Source organism: Amblyomma maculatum, chromosome 1 (assembly GCF_055883805.1).
Source record: "Amblyomma maculatum isolate TAMU_Amacu chromosome 1, ASM5588380v1, whole genome shotgun sequence".
Taxonomy (NCBI): domain Eukaryota; kingdom Metazoa; phylum Arthropoda; class Arachnida; order Ixodida; family Ixodidae; genus Amblyomma; species Amblyomma maculatum.
In genome coordinates this window covers 118,064,861-118,088,966 of record NC_139344.1, presented here as the reverse complement: position 1 = coordinate 118,088,966, position 24,106 = coordinate 118,064,861, and the positions used below count along the sequence as shown (strand labels likewise).

The 24,106-nt window shown below is 47.5% G+C and overlaps 1 protein-coding gene and 1 long non-coding RNA gene across 2 annotated transcripts in view; one reads left to right on the top strand and one right to left on the bottom strand.

Annotated features, from left to right (window-relative positions):
• Nucleotides 1-24,106, bottom strand: part of LOC146203690 (uncharacterized) — a 371,705-nt gene that overhangs the window by 37,560 nt on the left and 310,039 nt on the right. The gene's annotated exons all lie outside the window — the stretch shown is intronic.
• LOC146203693 (uncharacterized) lies at nt 302-1,920 on the top strand. The gene is made up of 3 exons (XM_084603226.1): nt 302-748; nt 899-1,045; nt 1,279-1,920. The coding sequence occupies exons 1-3, from the start codon at nt 302-304 to the stop codon at nt 1,918-1,920; spliced, it is 1,236 nt and encodes a 411-aa protein (XP_084459352.1).

The following is a 24,106-nucleotide window of genomic DNA, read 5'->3' as shown; positions in this document are numbered from 1 at the left end:
CGCGGAAGTAGAGGCAGCATGGCGAGCACGCCGTAAGGCTAACCGAGTACACCGCCAAGCCGTCAAGTCACAAGACCCCAAGGCCTCTGAGGCGTGGACGCAATACATTGTACTCAAACAAAGAGTACAAGCTCTGGTGCAGGTGAAAGTGGCCGACCATAACTTGCGCCTGACGAAATCTTTGCGCCAAGACGGCAGGTCAGCGACGCAGAAGTTTTGGAGGTACATCAGCGCCTTGGACAGAAGCACCCTGCCCTCAGCTCAGCTCACGGACTCTGCAACGGGATTGCCAGTGACGAACATGACGGAATGCCTCACCTCCCATTTTGCCAAGCTGTACGGACGTACAACTACTCTGGAAGTCAAAGCCTTGAGTGGGCCGTCACCGTCGTGTATTGGCCCTATCGCAGACCTACCGGAAACAAGGGAGCCGGAGTGGACCATCTCAGGGCGTACGCTAGATCGGGCCTTGACGCGTCTGAGTGCCAGCACTGCTACGGGGCCAGACGGACTGCCAGCACGGGTGGTCAAGATCCTCGGTCCTGAGGCTAAGGAACAACTAGCCGAGCTACTGACGAGTGTCATTGCAGGGGCGCAAATTCCTGATGACTGGCGGGCAGGGAATGTCATCCTTATCCCAAAACGAGGTGGGGACGCGGATCAATTGAAATCGTACAGGCCCCTTACAGTCACCAGCGTTATCTACAGAGTGTTTGCGCGCATCCTGAAGGATTGGCTGAGTGGCTGGGTATAATCGGCTGGCCTCCTGACCGAGCTCCAAGACGGTTTTCGCCCCGGTCGCCGCTTGGATGACAATCTGTTCATACTAACGGAGTGCGCGGAGATAGCGAGGAAGGAGGGGCGATCGCTGTGGTGTGGCTTTCTGGATGTTGAGCAGGCTTACGACAACGTGCCTCATGAGGAGCTGTTCAGCCGCTTAGGGGAACTGAAGCTTCCGGAGAGGCTGGTGCAGACCATCCGACGCCTCTACGAGGATAATAGGGTCGTCGTTCAGTTCGGTCCTGCTGTATCGGAGCCCATCACCGTGATGAGGGGCTTGAGGAGGGGTGTCCCCTATCACCCCGCCTGTACATCCTGTACGCAGCAATTATCGAGCAAGAACTGCTCAGGTCAGGCATCGGTTTCCGGCTGAGGTACTCTCCCCTTGGCATGGACGACACTCGCCGACTACCGGGCTTGGCTTTCGCGGACGACCTTGTCTTGATGGCGGAGACACCCCAGGATCTGCAGAGTCTTCTGGATATCTGCCAAAATTAGATCGGTCGCCTGGGCTTGCGGTTCAACGCTAGAAAAACCACGGTTGTCCAGCTGGCAGGACTTGACGGTGCGGAGACTGAGCTGACGCTTGGAGGAGAGGTCCTTATCCGAAGCTCGGGAACCAAATACTTGGGGGTGGAGCTCTGCGACTCTGCAGCCATGTATTCCCGGCACGAGGCCAAGTTGCGACAGACTGCACTGCGAGCCCAATGCGTCCTGCGTCGTCGGTGCCTCTGGGGCTGCAACCGGTTCGTGATGGTACGCGACCTGTGGAAGATGGTCCATCTCCCAGGTCTAACGTTTGCGAACGCAGTTGTGTGCCTGGCAGCGGATACCCGTGAATGGCTGGAGCGACAACAGCGAGAGGTTGGCCGCACGGCGCTTGGATGTCATGGCCAGGTGGCAAACGAGGCAGTACAGGGAGACGTAGGTTGGTCCACCTTCGAGGCTCGAGAGGCGTACAGCAAGCTGGCGTTCTACGGGCGTCTTCGCTGCATGCCTCGTGCGCGTTGGGCTCGCCAGATGTTTGACTATCTGGCTGCCACCTGTCTCCGCACGCAGTGGACTAAGCGCTTGTACCAGCTGGAAAAGAAGTACGGCTCTTTCCAGAACCATATTGACACCGATTCCGCAACAAAATGACAAAATGGGCAGCGGAGGTGCGTCGGCGTGTCGGGGCAGCTGAGAGCGAAATGTGGCGGGACGCAATGAGCAAGAAGACCACGCTCGCGTTGTACAGCCGCCATAAATTAGCTCCCAAGCCCGCAACACTGTATGACAACAGTGTCGGGAGTAGTCTCCTATTCGAGGCAAGAGCGGGGGCTTTGCGCACCCTGGTGTACAGAAGCCGGTTCGACACAACTATACACGACACGGCGTGCAGAGTGTGTGGTGCGGCGGACGAAAGCGCAGAGCACTTGGTTATGCACTGCCAGGGCCTCCAGCCGCCACAACAAGAGGGAGCCACGTTCCTGAAAGCGCTTGGCTTCTCGACCCCATCTACCAAGCAGCCGCAGGAAGAGGACGCGGGCGGCAGCGTCAGAGGGGGAGCTGTGGAGACCACCAAGAAGCGCCTAGCCGAGTGGTGGAAGACTGTGCGCCGCCGATAGGGGGTGTTTGGTGGCAGCTACTGCTTGTGTGTGTGCTTGTGTGAGTGACCGATGTGACCTATGTGCGCGTGTGTGTGTAACTGCGCAACTCAGTGTATGCGGAACTGTGCAACTCTTTTTTTTTCACTCTGGACGGATACTGTGTCAGTGTCCACCCGCTTCAAAGGGCATGGCCACCAGTTCATCATCATCATCAACCGTTGAGGGAACGGAATCACGCCTGCGCGACGTCGCAGCTGTCATCTCTGCCCAGCGGGCCATCTCGGTTAGCAGGCATATATGCTCACAGTGTTCCCGAGAGATAAAAAAAATGGGCGGAAGGGTCTGAGCAGGGCCTGGATGCCGAGTTTGCGTCGTTATCAAAGTGTCGCCATCTCACGTGACCTCGAGTCATCTTATTGGCGGAAACGCTGGAACATGATGTTGTCATCTTATCCGGTTGCGTAGTGGCAACGCCCGGTTCCGCAGTGACTCGGTGTCACATGAGATAGCGACACTTCCATAGCAATGCAAACTCGGAATACAGGCCCAGATATTTACCCCACCACTGTCTATTGTACTTTACCTTTCTTTTGTGCGCCTCTTCTTTTTCGGACTAGTTTGTTTTATTTTGCGTTTTTTTTGCTCCTTGTTGTATCATTATTTCTTGTTTCAGTTTCGTTTCTTTCAGTGTACATATCGTCATCGTCATTCAATATGATTCCCTATATAAGTGGCTTCACTGTGACGAATAAAGGAGTTTTTGCATACTGCGCTTGCGTGGTCCCGTGGCATGCGTCTGGTCTGAATCAGACACCACATATTGGCGACGAGGATCAGTATCGGAGCCATGTCACTCGGGTGTTTCCCAGCACCGCCCCCTTTCTTGCCTGCACCCGGTGACCCGGCTGTGCCTTGGCAGCAGTGGAAACGCGTATTCCTGAACTTCCTGGAGGCCATTGGCGGCGATGAACTGAAGCCGAAGCGTTGCAAGGCAATTCTGCTAAACTCGCTCGGGGTTGAAGGCCAGCGAATATTCTACAGCATCCTTGCACAAGGAGCAGACGCGACTGCGGACGCCAAGGCCGAGGAAAAGGTGGACCAGTTCAAGGACGCGCTTGCTGCTCTGGATACGCATTTCGCGAGCGCTACGAATGATTTGGTGGAGCGGCGCCGGTTTCGCCAAAGACGACTGCCTGGTGAGACATTTCAAGCATTTACAAACAGTCTTCGGGACCTTGCGTCTACTTGCAATTTTGGCAGTGCTACCGATAGCATGATTCGAGACCAATTACTGGAAGGCACTTCGTCACGAACAACCCGTGAACGCATGCTTTATGAAGGGTCTTCGCTTACATTGCAGCGTGCTGTTGACATCGGGAAGCAAATTGAGCAAACACAACAAGAGCTCGGGGAATTCGCGCATAGCACTGTGAACAAGATTCAAGATGTGCGAAAAAGGTCACACTCTGAGCAAGGAAGTTGCTACAGGTGCGGCTCGTCATCGCATATGGCTAACTTGACTGCATATCCGGCGAGGAACAAGCGTTGCCACTCTTGTGGAAAAATTGGTCACTTTTCAAGCATGTGCAGATCGAAGAAAATGAAATATGCCGTTCGAAAGCCCGAGAAGGCCAACGCCGTCACGGTACTTCAAATCGGTGACCGTAATGCGTCGGCGAAAGATATTCGAGCCAACATTTCCATCGGGAAGATAAGATTGTCGTTGATTGTCGACACAGGCGCTACGGTTTCTTTGCTCAGTGAAGAGCACTACCACAAATGTCTAGCCGACACGTACTCATTACGACCGCCGACTGCCAATTTGTGTAACTATTCCGGAGAACAAATCAAGTTAAGCGGTTGCTTTCTTGCTGACGTATCTTACAAGGGAAACAGAGCCAGTGTGCTTTTTCATGTCACGACCAAGGGCACTTCGCTGCTGGGGCTTGATGCCGTTCTGAGCCTAGGAATCGCTATCAACGGCTCAACCTTGAATTGCTGCCAGGTGACATGCCCTGATTCACTGCCTTCAGAATTTACGCACCAGTTTGCGCACTTGTTCACGGAACAGTTAGGGCATGTGAAAGGCTTTGTTCACCATGTTAAATGCCGTTCATCTGTGAAACCAGTCGTTGCGAAACTCAGACGCCTGCCGCTCACGCTACGGCAACAGGTATCGGTAGAGATACAACGCCTGCTGGCCGAAGATATAATTGAACCTGTCGACGCATCGGAGTGGATTTCACCGATCGTCGTCGTTAGGAAGAAGGACGGTTCAATTAGGTTGTGTGTGGACCTAAGTGAAGTGAACAAGGCAGTAATTGCCGATGCTTTTCCTCTTCCGCATACAGAGGAATTAATTCATGAACTAGCTGGAGGAACGTGCTTCTCAAAGCTCGACTTAGCGTCAGCATACCACCAGCTAGAACTTGCTCCGGAAAGTCGGGGACTAACCACCTTTATCAAACACGAAGGATTGTTTCGTTTTAAGAGTGTGTTTTGGCCTTTCATCTGCCCCTTCAGCCTTTCAGAGAATGATGCAGCATATTTTGAAAGATTGTAAAGGCGTACTTTGTTACATTGATGATGTGATTGTGTGGGGCAAGACACTTGAGGAGCACCACAAGAATCTACACCAGGTGCTAAAACGCATTGGTGATTCAGGTTTGAAGCTCAATCAGAAATGCGCATTTGCTGTTTCAGAACTATCCTTTTTAGGGCATACGGTGAGCTCAAAAGAGCTCACACCATTGCAGTCTAAGGTTGACGCTATTGTCAAAGTGCCTGCTCCTCACGATGTTGCCACTTTGAGGTCATTTTTGGGTCTCGCTGGTTACTATGCTCGGTTTGTGCCGCGATTTGCTGATCTCGTCGAGCCGCTTAGAAGGTTCCTGCGGTCTGCTCAACAGTTCATGTGGGGATGATGAGGCTGAGCGTAGCTTCGAGCTTGTTAAGACAGCTTTGTCTTCAACCCCAGTCATACAAATGTTTAACCCAGACCTTGATGCAATTGTTACGACAGATGCTTCTGATAAGGGTCTGGGAGCCGTTCTTCAGCAACGCGATGGTGACAGCGTACGCACGGTGGCCTTCGCATCACGTGCCCTGACTCCTGCTGAGCGGAAGTACTCCGCTGGGGAACGTGAGACCCTTGCTTGTCTCTTCGCGTGCGAGCGCTGGCACGTCTACTTGTGGGGTAGAAAATTTTTGTTACGTACGGACCACCAGGCACTGGTAACATTACTTTCAGCTGCCGGTACAGGACGCCGACCTTTGCGTATATCCAGATGGTCAGCTTGACTTTTGTATTATAACTTCGACACAGAGTGCCAAAAGGGATCGCAAAATGTCGTGGCCAATGCGCTTTCACGCTTACCTCTTGACTGTGATTCGCAGCAGACTATGCAGGAAGAAATTGTGGCCGTTGTATCAGAGTGCCTAACAAAGGAACGGCTGCAGGTGGCCACTGCTGCAGACAGCACACTGCAACAGGTTGTTGTGCACGTGGTACATGGTTGGGCGCCTAGAAAAGCTTTGCCAGCAGAAGTAATGCCGTACTTTAACGTGCGGGAAGAGCTTTCTGTCGTCGATGGCCTTTTGATGCGAGGCGAGCAGGTAGTTGTTCCGAGTAAATTAACCTCGCTCCTTGTTGGGTTTGCGCACGAAGGTCACCCAGGAATTGTGAGGACGAAGCAGACACTACGTGATCTTTACTGGTGGCCGCGTTTGAATAAACAGGTAGAAGAAGCAATCCATTTTTGCCATATCTGCCAGGCCGCGGACAAATCCGCTAAACCGTCGTTTGTACCGCTGCAGCCGATGACGTTTACAGCGCTACCATGGCAGAAGTTAGCAATGGATATAGTGGGACCGATTGGCCTGGCCCCTTCAAACTGTAGGTACATGATATCGTTGATCGATTATCATTCCAAGTGGCCTGAGGTTGCCTTTTCATCTGCAGTGACGTCACGTCACAGTGTGGTCGATTTTTTGCAGACTGTGTTCAGCCGAGAAGGCTATCCGGAATAAATTGTCAGATAATGGGCCTCAGTTTAGTTCGCAAATGTTTGAAACATTCTTGAGAGAGAGGGGTATTGCGCACCGTTGTTCTTCTCTGTACTATCCACAGGGAAACGGCGCGATTGAACGTTTTAATCGCGTGCTGAAAGATTTCATGCAGGTTGCCCGATTGGAGCAACGGCCCCTCAAGGCTGCTGTGGTTGACTATCTCGGCATATATAGGTCGACGCCTAATGCGACAACGGGTGTGTCACCAGCTAATTTGCTCCAAGGGCGAGACTCAATACAGTGGGTTTGCCGACAAGAGAGGGTGGCCGTGCCGGTTCGAATAAAAATTTTCCTGCTAGCGTTAGGACGAAGCAGATGTATGCAAAACAGTATACGGACAGGAGGCGAGGTGCGAAAAGACCAGCCTTTAGAGTAGGGGACTTCGTTCGTGTAAGAAAGACAGCAGACGGTGGGAAAGCGTCGGTAAACTACACTGGACCTTTCAAGATTGTCGGCAGAAAAGGTAAAAATAGCTTTTTGATGAGGGACGGTCGTTGCTGGAACGCGTCTAAACTAGTTCGGGTTCCCTGCAATCAATCGCAGACAATAGAACAATTGGTATGGGAATTGCCTCATCACTGCTCGGGTACCGCTGGGCCTGAAAGCCGCGCAGACGCTGAACAGGGTGAATTGTTGCGATTGCCGGAAGCAAGGGCTGAAGTTAATGAAGAAATGGTTGCTCCATAGAGGATTCGATGGAGCAACCTTTGCGTCGCAGCACTAGGGTACGCCGACCTGTAGAAAGATTTGGGTTTTCTTTACCTGAACAATAAGTGTTTAGTTCGTGTTATTTTGGTTGTTGCAAGTTACTATGTTGTACTTTTCAAGCGGGAGGCGATGTTGTATCCTTATTTCTTGTTTCAGTTTCGTTTCTTTCAGTGTACATATCGTCATCGTCATTCAATATGATTCCGTATATAAGTGGCTTCACTGTGACGAATAAAGGAGTTTTTTTTTTGCATACTGAGCTTGCGTGGTCCCGTGTGATGCGTCTGGTCTGAATCAGACACCACACTCCTGTGTACTTTGCTGTTCCTGTCGCGCGCAGCACGGCTGGAAACAGCGGCATCACTCTCAGCAATTCTCCGTCACACGTGTGAATGTGTGAGTTTGGGAGCAAGGGCGAGTTTGCCTGCCGGCTGTTGACGTCGCGCACCTTTTCAAATCCATCGTCGCCGTAGTCCCCCATGGAAATACCGTTTAAGCTTCATAGGTGTGATGGAGACATAGAGCACCTACGAGCTAGTGATACTCCTAGCCATTAGTGACCTGCCACAGTGGTAAAAAGGTTAGACACAAGATCACTGCGCTCAAACATGCAGGATCAAATCCTGGCTGCATCAGGCAGTTTTCGATGAAGGCAAATTAAAAGCAAATTTAAAAATCAAGAGCACAAAATACATAACACTAGACTGAAAATGTATATGATAAATGAACATCAAGCATCCTCCCTACAATGACACCACAAATGCTCACCGCTTAGGCTCTGGCCACTTCACTTTTCTTAGTAGGTGTTCTGTATAGCACTAAGGCTCCTGGGTGGCCACATCCAAAAAGCACTGGTCTTATAACACCACCTAGATTTCATAGCTGCTCTGTCTTCTTGCACTGTAAAAAAAACATTCTCAAGAGGCACCCATCTCACTCTTTTAGCATACTGAAATGAAGAAAATTAACACTATTTTTAAAACTAACATACTATTTCAATATTGATTGCAGTCAATAATTCAAACTGCCAACATTCACAGAGTCCATTAAGGAGGATCACCTTCAGGTATCAAAATACCATCAATGCATCGTATTCAGAAATGTGGCGCAACAAACACAAGCACAAGAGAAGATACACAACACACGCGCGTGTGTTGTCTATCTTCTCTTGTGTTTGTGTTTGTTGCGCCACATTTCTGAATACGATGCAGCACCAACTAGCCCCTCAAGCCGTTATTTTGAGAAACCATCAATGCATTTACACACCATTTACACAGGCAAAATTGCAAACACTGGTTGACCCTCCCGCATTGTTAGTAATAAGTGAGCATTCATTATAACTAAAGCAGCTGTAAATGGGCATGACTGCACCTGATTTCACAGGTTTTCCACATCTACATTTACATACCGAATAATTGATAGTATTGCAATTGACATAGGGCAGATGATTGCACCAGGCCAGGTTTTGCAGGCAATAATAGGATTTAATTTTATCCCAAAGCAAAGTGAGTGAATCGAATGAGTACTTCAAATACAAAGCAAAACGTGTTTTCTCTAGCATGTTTTCCGGAATGGCTTTATCACATATGAATTCAACAGCTTGCCCTTAAGGAATCATGTACCTGCTTTCCTCTTTAATATACAGAAAACTTGAAAAAGGTGCCTAGCGAGTAGGAAGAAAGAAAATGTGGGCTAATCAAGCGCAATATTTGGTCGCGGTACTCTGCGTGCCTTTTTAGCAGAATCTATCGCACTGTCCTAAAGAATTTAGGCATTTTTGCTTCTTATACCAGTTCTAATTAGTAAGCTATAAATAACAAACCTTAGATATGCTAAAATAATCACTGCAATATGCATATGGTACTTGATGTAATGGCCCAGTGAGAGGCACAGGTGATAACGAAAGTTTCCGACTTCACTCCAGCAACAAAAGCACACACCTCTGATAACCACGAAATCTCATCAGCGTTCAACAGATTCCCATTCCTTGGTATTCCCATATTTCTGACACATATTGGCAGAGTAAGTGGGTATCATGTTCAGCCCGATTTGAAAGCAAGGGCTAGCTGCGCACGAAGGCAGTCTACAAACAAAGCACGAAAAGAAGAGGTAACATTCGTGATTAAGCCCCGTAAGGGAAGAAAGTGAGCTTCATAAAGCCTGCCTTTATTACTAGCACTGCAAAGAATTGCGAGATGAACGTAAAAGCACTTAGCGCCCTTTTCAAATGTGCCGCCGTTTGCCGCCGAGAACAGAGACGTAGTCACTTCATAACGCCAAGGTAGCCGATGAATTCTTGCCAGCAGAAACGCACACTTCGGCGGCGTCATGAAGCAACGTTATCACAAACGCAGAACACAGAATCACGGATGCTACCTTCGCCGGCAAACAGATACAATAAATTCGGTTAGGGCAAAACGAAACACCGCCCGCACCGCTGCTTGCATGCTGCTAGCTGTCATCTGACACTATCCGATAATACGAGGAAAAAATGAAAAAAGGAAAATCGAGTGGCTGTTTGCATCATGTGGAGGTACAATACTAAAGCCACAGACCCTACCACTGACGCAGTTATGCAGGTGGCGCCATCTAGAAAGTATAAGTAAATGGAGCAGGGCAGTTTTGGGACCTTTCATTGTAAAAATTTCTTTGTAATAGTTCGCTAAGTAATCTGCAAGTAAGTAAGTAAGCTGCAGTTATTATATAACTTGATAGCTGGATGAGGGTTTTTCCTTTTTTTTCAACGGCGTAAACCGCTGCTCCTCTGAATTCAGTGCGTTAGCACAGGTAGAGAGTAGCGCGGGATGGAGAACCACATTTCGTCTGCTAACTGGAAAACAAGTTCCTTCGAAGTGCATCATCTTGTGCCATATTCAAAACGGAGAACATCGATCAGTTTCACTAGCGACACAAAAATAATATATTTATACAAATGAAAGGCAGTTGGAGATCAAGTTGTTGGCCAAACTCCGAGGTTTTTTATATTAATGTAGTTTACTGCTGCATTGTTAGCCTCATATTATCGCAAAATTTCGATGCTATTTTGCAGATTTTTTATTTTTCAATAATAGAAATGAACGCATTTTTCTTGTAGCTTCTATAGGTGCGGAAACGAATGCCTAAGCTAGCCAAAGCGCTAAAAGCTGCTCTGTTACTTCAGCAGCTAGGGCGCTCGACTGTAACGGATAGAGAACGCCTTTCAGTGCTCGCCGCCAACGTTTACTGTTTCGGGTTATTGTCTACTGGCGGCTATAGTGGAACTCAACTAGAAAACAAAACAGTAGTTGCTGTATAATTATATGGGCTATAGTACCTGGCCTGTGTATTAATTACTCCGCGAAACAGTAAGAAATTTGGCTGTGCTGAAGAAGCAGAGGCATCGAAGTTCCTGAGATGCGCGGTAATCGCGCCTGATGCATAGTTTTCCATTTAGGCTGCTTGAGGTGATCCTGGTTTAACTGCAAAATGCTTGCGAATGATTTATGTGGGGTGGTTACCGCATGCAGACTGTATCCAACTGTAGGTCGCAAGACATTAACTCGCTCACGGCGGCCTCGTTACGATGGATCTGAGATTAAGAAACTCCAATGTATTGTATGACACTAGGATAAGTTAATTAAAAACAAAGGGGTATCTAAATTAATCCAAATCTTTCCAGTCGAACGTCCCTGACAGATAGCAGCTCACCGAAGGCCTGCGCGCGCAGCCGAAAGCCAACTCCAAGGGAGTTAAAGGGGGTAGGAAATGGCTAAAAAGGTCACTGATAAACGTTTGGAATGTGTAGAACGAATGCATCTGAGCGTTATCTCAAAGTACAACTCTTAGCAACAAAGGTAGTGATTTATTATTAATTTTTAAAACTGCGTTTTTTTTTTAAATTCGCGGGCTGCTCGGTTCTCGCGTGGCGGTGAGATTTGGAACTATTCTGCCGTGATTCTACGTCACGAGTACCAAGAGGGATAGGTCATGACAGGCTTCCATTGGCTGCAGCCGCGACGGCCACTACGTCACGGGCACACTTCCCTCAACCACGTAATTTGGGAATGCGCTAGCTCCCCAGGGGCTAAGACAAAAATACTTAGTAGAGAAGCCTGGGAAACCCTTCTGCGCAGCGAGGACCCAACTCTTCAGAAGCCCATCCGCCTGGCGGAAGAGGCCGCAAGGAACCAAGACCTCTTTGCCTGCCTCTAATCGCGGAGGTCCCGGCCCCCGTCCCCTAGGCCTGCGTGCCGGGGGCGGGGAGTAGGGGGCCTCCATTCTGGTAGAAATAAAAGTTGTTCACACACCGGTAGCTGCGAGTCCTCTGCTCGAGTGCTGCATGCACTGCATGCGTGAACCCGAGCTTGGCGCTTCGGTTCGCGATGTTAACCGAAAAGGTGGTGGCGTCCGACTGAAAGTGCGCGTCGGTGAAGAGTGCGAAAAGAGCCCCAGCTGGTCCGATTCAACACCGTACCGATTAAATAGGCAGCATCAGCCTTCATGTACCGACGGACGACGCAGCAGCGTACTATAGTCCCGTGTCCCGTCTCGTCTTTGCAGCATCGACCATTTGTGCGGCGTGTTGATAGTTAAATGGAACGTGCGTCAAAAGAGGTTTGCCCTCAGCTTCATCGCGAAAGGGCACAAATTCGCACCGCTTAAGTGCAGCACCGGATGCCGCGATAGTTACCGTCGAGATGCCGTCCGCGGGCGCCGCGGCCGACGGCACTCCGGTCGTGCGCTACTTCCTGCTCGTCGCTAGGCCTTGTTTCTTTTACATCGAAACCACGGCGGACGGCGTTTTGAAACCTCTCGCTTCGCTGCTTCTCTGGCGTAGCCACTCGCATGCTCCTGTGCGCGAATCTTACGTGTAGCTGCGGAAATCGGTGACAACCTGTGCTGCCGAACCGCATGTGCCGAGCTGCTTTGCTGATTTTTTGCGCGATTAAAACAGAGGAGTCAATCATGGCTAGGCTAAGGTAGCAACAGCGGGATCTAACTCGACTTCGGCCACTTCCTTGGCCAGGTCGCATGGTGGCAAGGCGAGGCTGTTTCGTACTCGAGGTGACTCCGTTGGTAATAGTCGGTTTCAAGGCTCGCTTTGAGCTTTTAGGCGTTTGTGAAAGGTGTCAAACGTACGGTTGTTGCGAAACATTAGTGCCTGTCGACGCCACTCACCGAGGTGAGTTGAGCAATGACAATTTCAGCAATGGTAGACCAAACGGCCAGCACTGAAAATCCGAGAAGAGCGGAGCCGAGGGAAACATTCGTTCTCAGTCAGGCGCGAGGCTAAAACACCTTTCAGAAGGTTGGTTGCAATCGCGTTATCGCGGCCATAGGATCTGATTTTAAGTTTACAGTGAGCCACTCGGTATAAAACGGCGAAGAAGTGCTTCATCCTCACGCCTCACGACGAATCAGGTCGGTCGTTTCACAGGTGTCGCAAGTGTTGAACTATATGCCCCGTGCACCGCCTATTGGGGCGCCACTGAAAGCCGCCTAGCGGTCGTTTTCAAAAGTCTTTCCAGGATACGAGTTGCGGCGCCTCATGCGCCGCTCCAAGGGTTGGTGATGTGCATGGGATCGATATTTTTTTTCAGTTCTTGCCAATTTTTTTCTATGGCGGCCTGAAGCATAAAGTTAAGGTTGAACTTTGTGTAAAGGCAAAAACATTGATGATGCTGCAGTCATCTGGGAGAAACGGATAGATACACGCTCCAGGTGCCTCCTACAAACCAGCGCTAAATGAGAAGCTGCTTTTTCGAACCTTGCTTTTCTGTGAGTGTGCTGCATCGACTGGTCTATTACTTTAACAGAATAATCGTTGTTTTCTTTTCTTTTTCAATTACCCTGCATTTGCTTTGCAAGCTCTTTTAACATGTGGTCATGGTGACATGCCTCGATCCAATAGATGAGGCATTCTGTGCCACCCGCCGTTACATCGTGCCAGCACAGTTCTCTTATAGACATATCACCTTATCGGCTGAATTCACAAGACTTTAATGTAATATCGTAACGGTCCCGTATCAGAGAAAATTCGATGTCGTCGTCGTTCGCCGTGAACGAAAAATCTGTGTGGAAAATTCAGGAGCAGTTTAAAAACATCAGATTACCGCTAAATTTCTTGAGTTCCGTAAATTAAGCAAGGTAATTGAGCGGAAATCAAAACTGAGTCAAGTTTGAGTGGGGATGCAAGTCAAACTCAGGACTTCCGTGTTGCGAGACAGACACGCGCTGGTATAGGTCGCGAAGGCTTGCTGGTTCAAGGTGAAAAGGTAGACTTACTGAATTCGAAATGCGAACGGGGTTGGACAACGCTATAGCATTCTGATAATAATATGGGAGGCTGAAATAAACGCCCCGATGTTTAAAGCATCCCTCACAGGAGCCAGGTCCACATGGCCACCATGCATAATTCTATGAAAAGAATAGAGTTTATTTTATAGTTTCTGGAGTTGTTTTTTTTTATGCCAGCGTAGAGTAGCATGCGACTCGAATCTCGTTGTATTTTGTTTTGTGATTATTATTTTTATTTCATTGTCTTAAAAAAGTAGGGGTGTGCGAATATTCGAAATTTTCGAATATCGAATCGAATATCATAATATTCGATTCGTTAAACGAATCAAATAGTGGAAATTGAGAATTATTCGAAACTGTTCGAATATCTCCGCAAATTTTCGAATAATTTTCGAATACTTTTCGAATAACTGGCACGAATTAACGTCTCGATTACCTCCGACCATTCTCGTGAAGGCAGCGTCAGCTCCGAGCAGGCACAGCTTGCTGCCGCAATAAACCTACGCGAGAAGCAGAGATCACCGTTTAGGGAGCCTACATGCTTCAGCGTGGCCGCAACACGGTCCATTCGCATGGAAACATTCTTAAAGATTGGACATATCACGAATCGCGGAGGCAACTTCTCGTAGTCGTGTCATAGTTCACATGTCTCTAATCTGCCGAGAAGTAACGCTACATGTTTATTCCCTAAAAATTTCATTCACTTTCATCATCAATAGTTGAGGTTAAGTTTATTATGCGAGTGGCGCATAACATGAGAGTTGCATGAATGTTGTCAGCTCATGCTCATACAACTCTCCACTATATATCTCAGGTCGCCTAGCGCCAGTTGTAATCGCCTAGCGCCAGCTAGAGGGGAGCACACGAGCTAATTGAGAAAGAACGAAAGCAACGAAAGTCACTGAAAAGAAGAGGAAGATGAGGAGATCACGCGCTCGGCGATAACTAGTTCGAAGAGCCAACAGCAGGGGAAGCGCAACTCTATGGCCTCGGGTTACTCGGACGCAAGTCGGACGAAAGCGTCGCTCAGCCATTCGTAATCTCTGATATATTGTATCATGCAATCTAGTTCACTAAATAAACTCGTTCAAACGTAATTGTTGTAGATAAAAACAACCAGCAACTGACAATGTGCGTAGAGATTAATAGCTGCGCCCCCTAGAGGACATCAGCGTTTTCCCGTCAGATCTATTACTCCACGAGTTATAGCGCTCTACCGCAGCGCTATAACAGCGCTATAACGAATAGTAGAGCGCTATAGAGCGCTCTACTATTCGATTCGTATTCGATTCGCTGCTTTCACTATTCGATTCGTATTCGATTCGCTTTTTAGCTACATTATTCGTATTCGATTCGATAGCAAGAGTGCACTATTCGTATTCGATTCGGTTTGGAAAAAGTACTATTCGCACACCCCTATAAAAAAGGCTTTTCTAAGCGTGAGCTTTTGCTCCATTTTATTTATATTTAATTGGCTTGAAAGCCAGTAAAACTTTTGAAGGTGCGGGCTCCCTCTCATTTTTTAAGCCCTTTATTAATTATTCGATATTACAAATAACCCTCAGCGACCATCGGTTATCCTCTCTCCGCACTACATGTCCTGCCCATGTCCATTTCTTCTTCTTAATTTCTACTAGAATGTCGGTAACTTGAGTTATTTCTCTGACCCACTCTGCACGCTTTCTATCTCTTAATGTTACCCCTACCATTTTTCGTTCCATAGCCCTCAGGGTTGTCCTCAACTTAAGTAGAACTCTCTTGGTTAGCCTCCACGTTTCAGCCCCATAGGTGAGTACAGGCAAGATGCAACTGTTGTATACTTTCCTCTTGAGCGATACCGGTAAGCTGCTAGTCATAATCTGCGAGTGCTTGCCAAATGCGCTCCATCCCAATCGTATTCTTCTTGTTATTTCCTTTTCGTGGTCCGGGTCTGCGGTTACTACCTGTCCTAAGTAGACATATTCGCCTACTACTTCCAGTATTTCGCTACCTAATGTAAACTGCTGTTCCTTCCCGAGGCTGTTGAACATTACCTTAGTCTTCTGCATATTGATTTTCAAGCCTACCTTTCTACTTTTCCTGTCTAGGTCATCAATCATTATTTGCAGTTCATCCCCCGAGTTGCTTAGCAAGGCAATGTCATCAGCAAATCGCAGATTACTGAGGTATTCTCCATCTACCCTTATCCCTAACTGCTCCCATTCCAAGTCTCTGAATACTTCCTCTAAACAAGCTGTGAATAGTACTGGGGAGATTGTGTCTCCTTGCCTAACACCTTTCTTTATGGGAATTTTGTTACTTTCTTCATGCAGAACTATGGTTGCTGTGCAGCCGCTTATATATCTTCCAGCACTTTCACGTATGGCTCGTCTACCCACTGATTTCGCAATGCCTGCATCACCGCCGAGGTTTCAACTGAGTCAAATGCTTTTTCGTAATCAATGAATGCTACGTATAAGGGCTGGTTATATTCCGAGCATTTTTCTATCACCTGATTGATGGTATGGATATGATCGATAGTAGAGTAACGTTTCCGAAACCCTGCTTGATCCTTTGCTTGATTGCAGCCTAAGGTTGTCCTGATTCTATTAGCGATTACCTTAGTAAATACCTTATACGTAACAGACAGTAAGCTGATTGGTCTGTAATTTTTAAGGTCCTTAGAGTCCCCTTTCTTGAGAATGAGGATAATGTTTGCATTCTTCCATGGTTCCGGTACCGTCGATGACACCAGGCACTGCGTATACAGGGTGGCCAGGTTTTCTAGCACGATATCCCCCCCGTCCTTCAGCAAATGTGTAGTTATCTGATCCTCTCCAGCTGATTTCCCCCTTTTCATAGTTTCTAGTGCTTTCTTGACCTCGTCCTTCGTCACTGGTGGAACGTCTGACTGTTTTTCCCTACCGCCAATCTCATTACGGTCCTGACTACTTTGGCTACTGTAGAAATCTGTATAGAACTCCTCGGCTACTTTGACTATCTTTTCCATATTAGTGATGACGTTGCCCGCCTTGTCCCTTATCGCATACATCTGGTTTTTGCCTATGCCCAATTTCTTCTTTACCGCTTTAAGGCTTCCCCGTTCTTTACAGCATGCTCAATTTTCTCCATGTTATACTTCCTAATATCGGCCACCTTGCGCTTATTGATTAGCTTTGATATCTCGGCCAATTCGATCTGGTCTGTTGGATTGGAAGCTTTCATACTCTGGCGTTTCTTAATCAAATCTTTCGTCTCCTTAGACAGCTTACCGGTATCCTCTCTAACTATCCTACCGCCTACTTCTACCGCGCACTCAGTAATGATATCTCTGAAATTATTGTTCCTTGCCTCTAGGGTAATGTCGCCATCCTCAGGTAGAGCTGAAAACCTATTCTGTAGCGAGATCCTGAACTCTTCTGCCCTCCCCCTCACCGCTAATTCGTTGATGGGTTTCTTTCTTACTAATCTGTGGCGTTCCTTCTTCAGATTTAGGCTAATTCGGGACCTCACCATCCTGTGGTCACTGCATCGCACTTTCCCGATTACCTCTACATCTTGCATAATGGCAGGGGTTGAACACATTATGAAGTCGATTTCATTTTTAGTCTGTCCGTTAGGACTTTTCCAGGTCCATTTCCGGTTCTTCCGTTTGCTGAAGAAGGTATTCATGATTCGTAAGTTATTGGGCTCTGCAAACTCAACTAGTACCTCCCCTCTGCTATTCCTAGAACCAATGCCATAGTCACCTACTACCTTGTCTCCTGTCTGTTTTTTCCCTACCTTGGCATTGAAATCGCCCATTAGTACAGTATACTGCGTCTTTACTTTTCGCATTGCCGATTCTACATCTTCGTAGAAGCTTTCAACTGCCTGGTCATCATAACTACATGTAGGTGCATAGGCCTGTACAACCTTCAGTTTATACCGCTTATTAAGCCGAATTACGATGCCTGCAACCCTCTCATTAATACTATAGAATTCATCTATATTACCCGCTATATACTTATTGACAAGGAAACCTACTCCTACTTGTCGCCTCTCTGGTAAGCCTCGATAACACAGTACATGCCCATCTTTCAGTACAGTATATGCCTCATTCGGCCTCCTAACCTCACTAAGCCCTATGACATCCCATTTCATGCCCTCTAGTTCCTCTAACAGCACTGCTAAGCTAGCTTCACTAGCTAGGGTTCTAGCATTAAACGTTGCCAGGGTCAGTTTCCAATGGCGGCCTGTCCAGCGGAGCCAGACTTTCTTAGCACCCCCTGCTGCGTCACAGGTCTGACCGCCGCCGTGGTCAGTTGTTCCGCAGCCGCTGGTGACTGAGGGCCGCGGTTTTATGGAGCTTATCATAGGAGGTTGCGGCCAATTACTGCACCAGGGTGGCCAACTCCTGTTCTGGTGAGGGAGTGCGTTGCAGGAGGTGTTCACCGGCATCAGGTCGCACCCCAAACCTGTTTATGCAATTCCATCAACACGCGGATTTTTTTTTTCTTTCATCCGGTGGAGAATTGCGCGGCACCGGGATTTGAACCCCGGTCCTCTTGCATGCGAGGCGGATGTTCTACCGCTACGCCACCGCTGCACCTTCCAAGGGAAGGAAAGCGTAGCAGGGGGCGGCAGAAAGTTAGGTGGGCGGATGAGATTAAGAAGTTCGCAGGGGTCAAGTGGATGCAGCTAGCACAGAACCGGGTTAAGTGGAGAAATATGGGAGAGGCCTTCGCCCTGCAGGCTGCTGCTGATGATGATGATGATTACAAATAAACGGGTAAAATGGTCTTAGCGATAAGGATGGATTGAATCGCAGCGATGACACGTTTTCTAGGGTATAAAGACGGAAATGCGTGAAACGCGAGAAATCGGGCGCTTGCAATGTTCACTTTGTAAACTTATGCGCTTAGTTAAAAGGACAAAATATTTGAGATGCTGCTCTTAGCAAGCACCGCTTAAAGGCCATTGTCATTGTACCATGCGCTTGGAGCACCATGTTTAATTCATTAAATTTCGTACCTGACGCTCATCATATCTGTGTTCACTTTTCACTCAGGACCTATTAATGGCTTCAGAAATTAAGTGCCATAGAAATATGCTGCACTACAATAAGTAAATGATATATTAAAAGTTTACTCAGTAACCAATATATCAAAAATGGACGAAGCGCTAACAACACATTCACATGAAAGAAGGCACGGACAAGCGCTCACTGACAACTGACCTTTTATTGAAGGTAAATACACAATATATAGGCACACCGTGGCGGCGCTAGTCAGAGGCAGCAAACGTCAAAAGGTGAAAGGACCATACAACCGATAAAAGATAACATGCATAAAAGTGATAAAAAAAAACAGTTATGATCGATGGTTCGGAAACAACAAACTGATCTATGACACGTGGTGTATAGGGCCCGATGTAACATGAAGACAATCATGAAAATTGATCAAAAAACTGACAATCACAAAAAAAATCTTTTCAGACAAACGACTAAACGGAAAATACTTCAAGCGCTCTAGTATAATAGAGATATTAGTTATTCAACTCATCAGGCTTGCGCATCTCATTGCGATTCTAAAATTCATGCGCGAAAATTCCAACTGCGCCCTTCTAAAAAAGAGAACTCACTTTTATACAGCACTTTGGACGGTTCGCTAACGCAATCTAGACCTTTCCTTTTTATGAAGAAGGCTTCTTTTAGCTCACGAGCTACATTGTCTTGACTTTTATTCAGTACGGAAGTTTCTTTTAGGATAGGCACGCATTTGCACTTCTTGCAATGAATCGGCAGATTAGATCCAGTGCTTTTCTCAAGCGATCGCTCGTGCTCTCTCAAAAGCTCATTCAAACATCTTCCAGTCTGGCCGACGTATACCTTACCGCAAGTGAGTGGGATCTGATATACAACGCCTTCCTTGCACCCGACATATGGTTGGGCAAGGCGTGTTCCACATGTTTCCTTTACTGGACTCCGATTATTAATCCGAGGGCACAGGGAAGGCAGCTTGCAAGGGGCAGAAAGGGGCAGTAAAAACAGCCATAGCCACATCAGTCTTGGAATCCTCTTTGAAGAAATCATGTGAACATTGCATGCAAATTGGCTTTAAACTTCACATTGAAAGGATACATAAGGCAGCCTTCCCACAGAACGTTACATCTGCTGTAGTTGTGTCCTTGATTAAAAAAGTAAAAGGTACGAGAGGTAGGGACACTCAAGAGGATTCTGGAAGGGTTAAACCTGTAGTTGTGCTGTATTGTCATCGCACGGCGCACAACTTGAAGAAGGTCGAAAACAAATTTAAAGTCCCCGTAGTATTTTCTGCCCCTTGTAAGCTGGCTTCCCTGTGCCCTCGGATTAATAACCCCAGACCAGTAAAGGAAACATATGGAACACGCCATGCCCAACCATATGTCGGGTGCAAGGAAGGCATTGTATATCAGATCCCACTCACTTGCGGTAAGGTATACGTCGGCCAGACTGGAAGATGTTTGAATGAGCGTTTGAGAGAGCACGAGCGATCGCTTGAGAAAGGCACTGGATCTAATCTGCCGATTCATTGCAAGAAGTGCAAATGCGTGCCTATCCTAAAAGAAACTTCCGTACTGGATAAAAGTCAAGACAATGTAGCTCGTGAGCTAAAAGAAGCCTTCTTCATAAAAAGGAAAGGTCTAGATTGCGTTAGCGAACCGTCCAAAGTGCTGTATCAGAGTGAGTTCTCTTTTTTAGAATTGCGCAGTTGAATTTTCGTGCATGAATTTTAGAATCGCAATAAGATGCGCAAGCCTGATGAATTGAATAACTAATATCTTTATTATACTAGAGCGCTTGAAGTATTTTCCTTTTAGTCGTTTGTCTGAAAAGATTTTTTTTTGTGATTGTCAGTTTTTTCATCAATTTTTATGACTGTCTTCATGTTACACCAGGCCCTATACACCACGTGTCATAGATCAGTTTGTTGTATCCGAACCATCGATCATAACTGTTTTTTTTTTATCATTTTTATGCCTGTTATCTTTTATCGATTTTATGGTCCTTTCACCTTTTGACGTTTGCTGCCTCTAATTAGCGCCACCACGGTGTGCCTATATATTGTGTGTTTCCCTTCAATAAAAGATCAGTTGTCAGTGAGCACTTGTCCGTGTCTTCTTTCATGTGAATGTTTGGTTTGTGGGGTTTAATGTCCCAAAGCGACTCAGGTTATGAGAGACGCCGTAGTGGAGGACTCCGGAAATTTCGACCACCTGGGGTTCTTTAACGTGCACTGACATCGCACAGCACACGGGCGCCTTGCTTTTCGCTTCCACCGAAAAGCGGCCGCCGAGGCCGGGATTCGATCCCACGTCCTTGGGCGCAGTAGTCGAGCGCCGTAACTACGGCGCCACCCCGGCGGGGTTTTCATGTGAATAGGGAGTTTTAGAATAGGGGGACCCAAGGCTTGGGGCCCCCAAGGAAATAGCGTGCGGCGGCGCAACGTGCTAGCCGAGCGGCGAGTTTTAGAATAGGGGTTTTCCCGACGCAGCGGAGCCGGGCTTGCGTTCGTCGATTGCAGCGCCACGACGGTAAACCAAGAAAAAGCATTTAAATATATAAGAGCCAACAACGATATTTTGTTCATCAAAAACTGCTACTATTGCACAAAACTATATTAAAACTACCAGTTATATAAACTGTTTTTGTCATACAAGACGAAATCGGCCAATTGTCAGTCCAGGCCGAGGCCGGGAAAACTCATTTGAACCTTCCGCGCTTTCCGCCGTCTGGTCCCCATGGCAACCGAACGAGGCGAACTCGCTAGGCCTAGCAGCTCGGTAAATCCGGAAGCAATCACAAAATATAGGGCGTTTTATTGCTAAAATTTGGTGGTGCGGGCATCATGAGACTTAGCATAAGCTTCGTTGGCCTTTCGTTTGCCAAGAACGCGTGACACCATGGAGCGGTGACGACGAATGTGTGCCGAGGCGAGCGGCCGCAGCTTGGCCGGTCGCCGCCATGTTGCCGTAACCCAAGCGACCCAACGCGGCTTGGGGCGAACGCTATTTCCGAAAAATAGGGGCCGCCCCTAGCGTTAGTCCAAGACCCCAAGCGCGCCTTACGTTCTGCGCATGCGCATTTCGACGCCCCAAGCTCCTTGGGGGCCCCAAAGCTTGGGGCCCCCTATTCTAAAACTCTCTATTACATGTGTTGTTAGCGCTTCGTCCATTTAAAAAAAAAATGCTGCACCAATTAGCCCAACAAAAAGTCCTTCTTGAAAACCAATATATCCTCTTTCTACTTTTCCTAACCGCGAATAATAGCTATATTCAGGAAATACACGCTGATGGGCCAATATTGTTTGAAATGCTTTCATATCGAAATATGAGACAGGAATGACAAGTGATTTGCTAACGTGAAGTGAACGCGAACAGTACGCTCTAGAGCGCATTGCTTGCCGACCTGGGACGAGTAAATACAGTCTCTAGCGCATTTTTATAGCCTTCGAACATTACCCAAGCAAAAACTATCGCTGGAGACGCCCCGTAGATTGTGTTACAGTGCATTGGCAGCGGATGTTGTTATGTAATGATGCAAGAGCTGCGGGAAAACGAATTCATGAAGCGAGCACTGCATGGAAATACGGGTAGCAGACGGCGCGGACGACTCCGCTCCCTTCTTTACTTTCATCTTCGCCACCAGTGGCGTGGCCGTTCCCTTTGCATGGGGCGTATAGCGCTCAAAAGTACGCATATTAGTCTTGGACCTTTTGAGCGGCTGTGCATATGCGTTTGAAATCAAAGCAAAACTACTTATTCACGACATTAACTACTCCGTGCTCCCCCCCCCCCCCTCCCCCATTTTGGGTTGAAATTCATGCTGGGGGTCGTGATGCTCCTGTGAACGTTTTTGTCCACCACCCTACATAGCCGACAACAGCGGTCTTTGTCAAGCTACTTGCTCTATGCGTAAAAGACACTCTTTCGTGTATTCGGGTGGAATTGTGCTTTCCTCAATAAAATATAAAGCAGAGTAATGCTATCCTGGTATAGCCACTTTAGCTAAAAAATTAACGAGTACTGCAGAATCTGCATTTGAGCAATGCGAAAGTACGGATGCTGCTGTTGGTTGCTTCTAATTGCTTATTCACTTCTTGTTTACCCATTTTAGTCTTTGGTGCTTTCAAATTGCGCGCCAATCCCTTCCTATGCCCTTTTTCGGCTATACTTCCGGTTGCGTGACGCCACATCTTCTACGTAACATTAATTCACCTTTTGCTTAGAGAGAGAGAAAGAGAGAGAAAACTTTAATTACACCGACATGGACCTCGGGGGAGACCTCAGTTGACCTCGGCCAGTGGGAGGGTCTCCTTGCCGGCTCTCCTGCGCTGTGGCCGCAGAGAAGGTCTTGGAGTAAGCCTCCTCCGCAAGCCATAGGACGATCTTTTGTTCATCCGCATTTGGGCCGCGGATGTAGGACTCCCAGGTAATATGATCAAAGGGATCAGTTTCTTTAGCTCCCGAAGAAGTCTTTAGTACTTTCAAATTGCGCGCCAGTCCCTTCCTATGCCCTTTTTTACTTCCGGTTGCGTGATATCACATTTTTGAGGTATCCACTATGGCATCTCTTTCTTTCCTTCCGCTTTCCCTCTCACCTTCCTCCCTTCCTTTACGGCGCGGTTCAGATGTATACAGAACAAGTGTGACAGATACCGCGCCTTTCCTTTCATGTGAACAAGTACTTCTAATTAATTACCTAAATAACTTATTGGCCTAATTCTTTTTTCGGACGCAACATTACGTTACCCTCTACCAATTGACATAACTCATTAACCGCTATAACTTCTCAATTACTCACAACTGCTGCGGAAACAATTTTGCGGATACGTTCTGCGTCAGACATTTTTTAACATAGCGAAGTAATGTTTTCGCATTAAAAAGAGTCCTACTACCTCACTCCTCACGGCCTTAGAACAATGCCACAAGAAAAGAGAAGAAGTGGGGGAAAATGAGGCACCCAATTCAGTTAAATTTTCTGAACTGACACGCTTTCTTATTATTGTTGTTAATTGCCCCGTTCTTGATTATAAAGAGGCGGCAAATTTATTAATTTTTTCTGAGGTTAGTTTGGGCAGAGTCCGGGAGTATCCCTTGAATCCGACCAAGTGGGTACTTTCGCGAAGACAAAGAAGAACCTTTCGTATTGCGACTCGTGACAGAGCGTGCAAGCACTGCTTTCGAATTCCGGCTCGTGACAGACCGTGCAAGGACTGCCAGCGTCGGCGGATGTCAGCTGGTCCAGGTGCTCTCGTCTTCCATAATGTAAGTGCGGTTTTTTGCTTAGCAGAGTTCTTAGTACCCCTTTCCTTTCAGCTTTTAGGTAGGCCGGGAGTGGGCGACTTCCGCAGGTTATTATTCGGCAGTCTGGTCCCTCAGCCTGCTTAGTGCAACCTGCTTGGTGCAATGGCAGTAGGTAAAATACTGTAGTGGCTGTTAATTAGTTAGCAAATGCTAGTGACCCAAAATAATTTACTCACAACTTAACGCTGTTGTGAGCGCGGAATCACGGAGTGTCGGAGGCGTGTTTTCGTTGATAATTGCGGGTATGGGTCCTCTGACTTCGCAAACTACGCGGGTCGACTCCTTACTAGCGGAGCCAACAGTAGCTAGCAGCTGTTGAGGTATAGTCCTGCCTGCGGGATGCTTACACATTTTAGTCGAGCGGCACTGCAGAGGAAAAA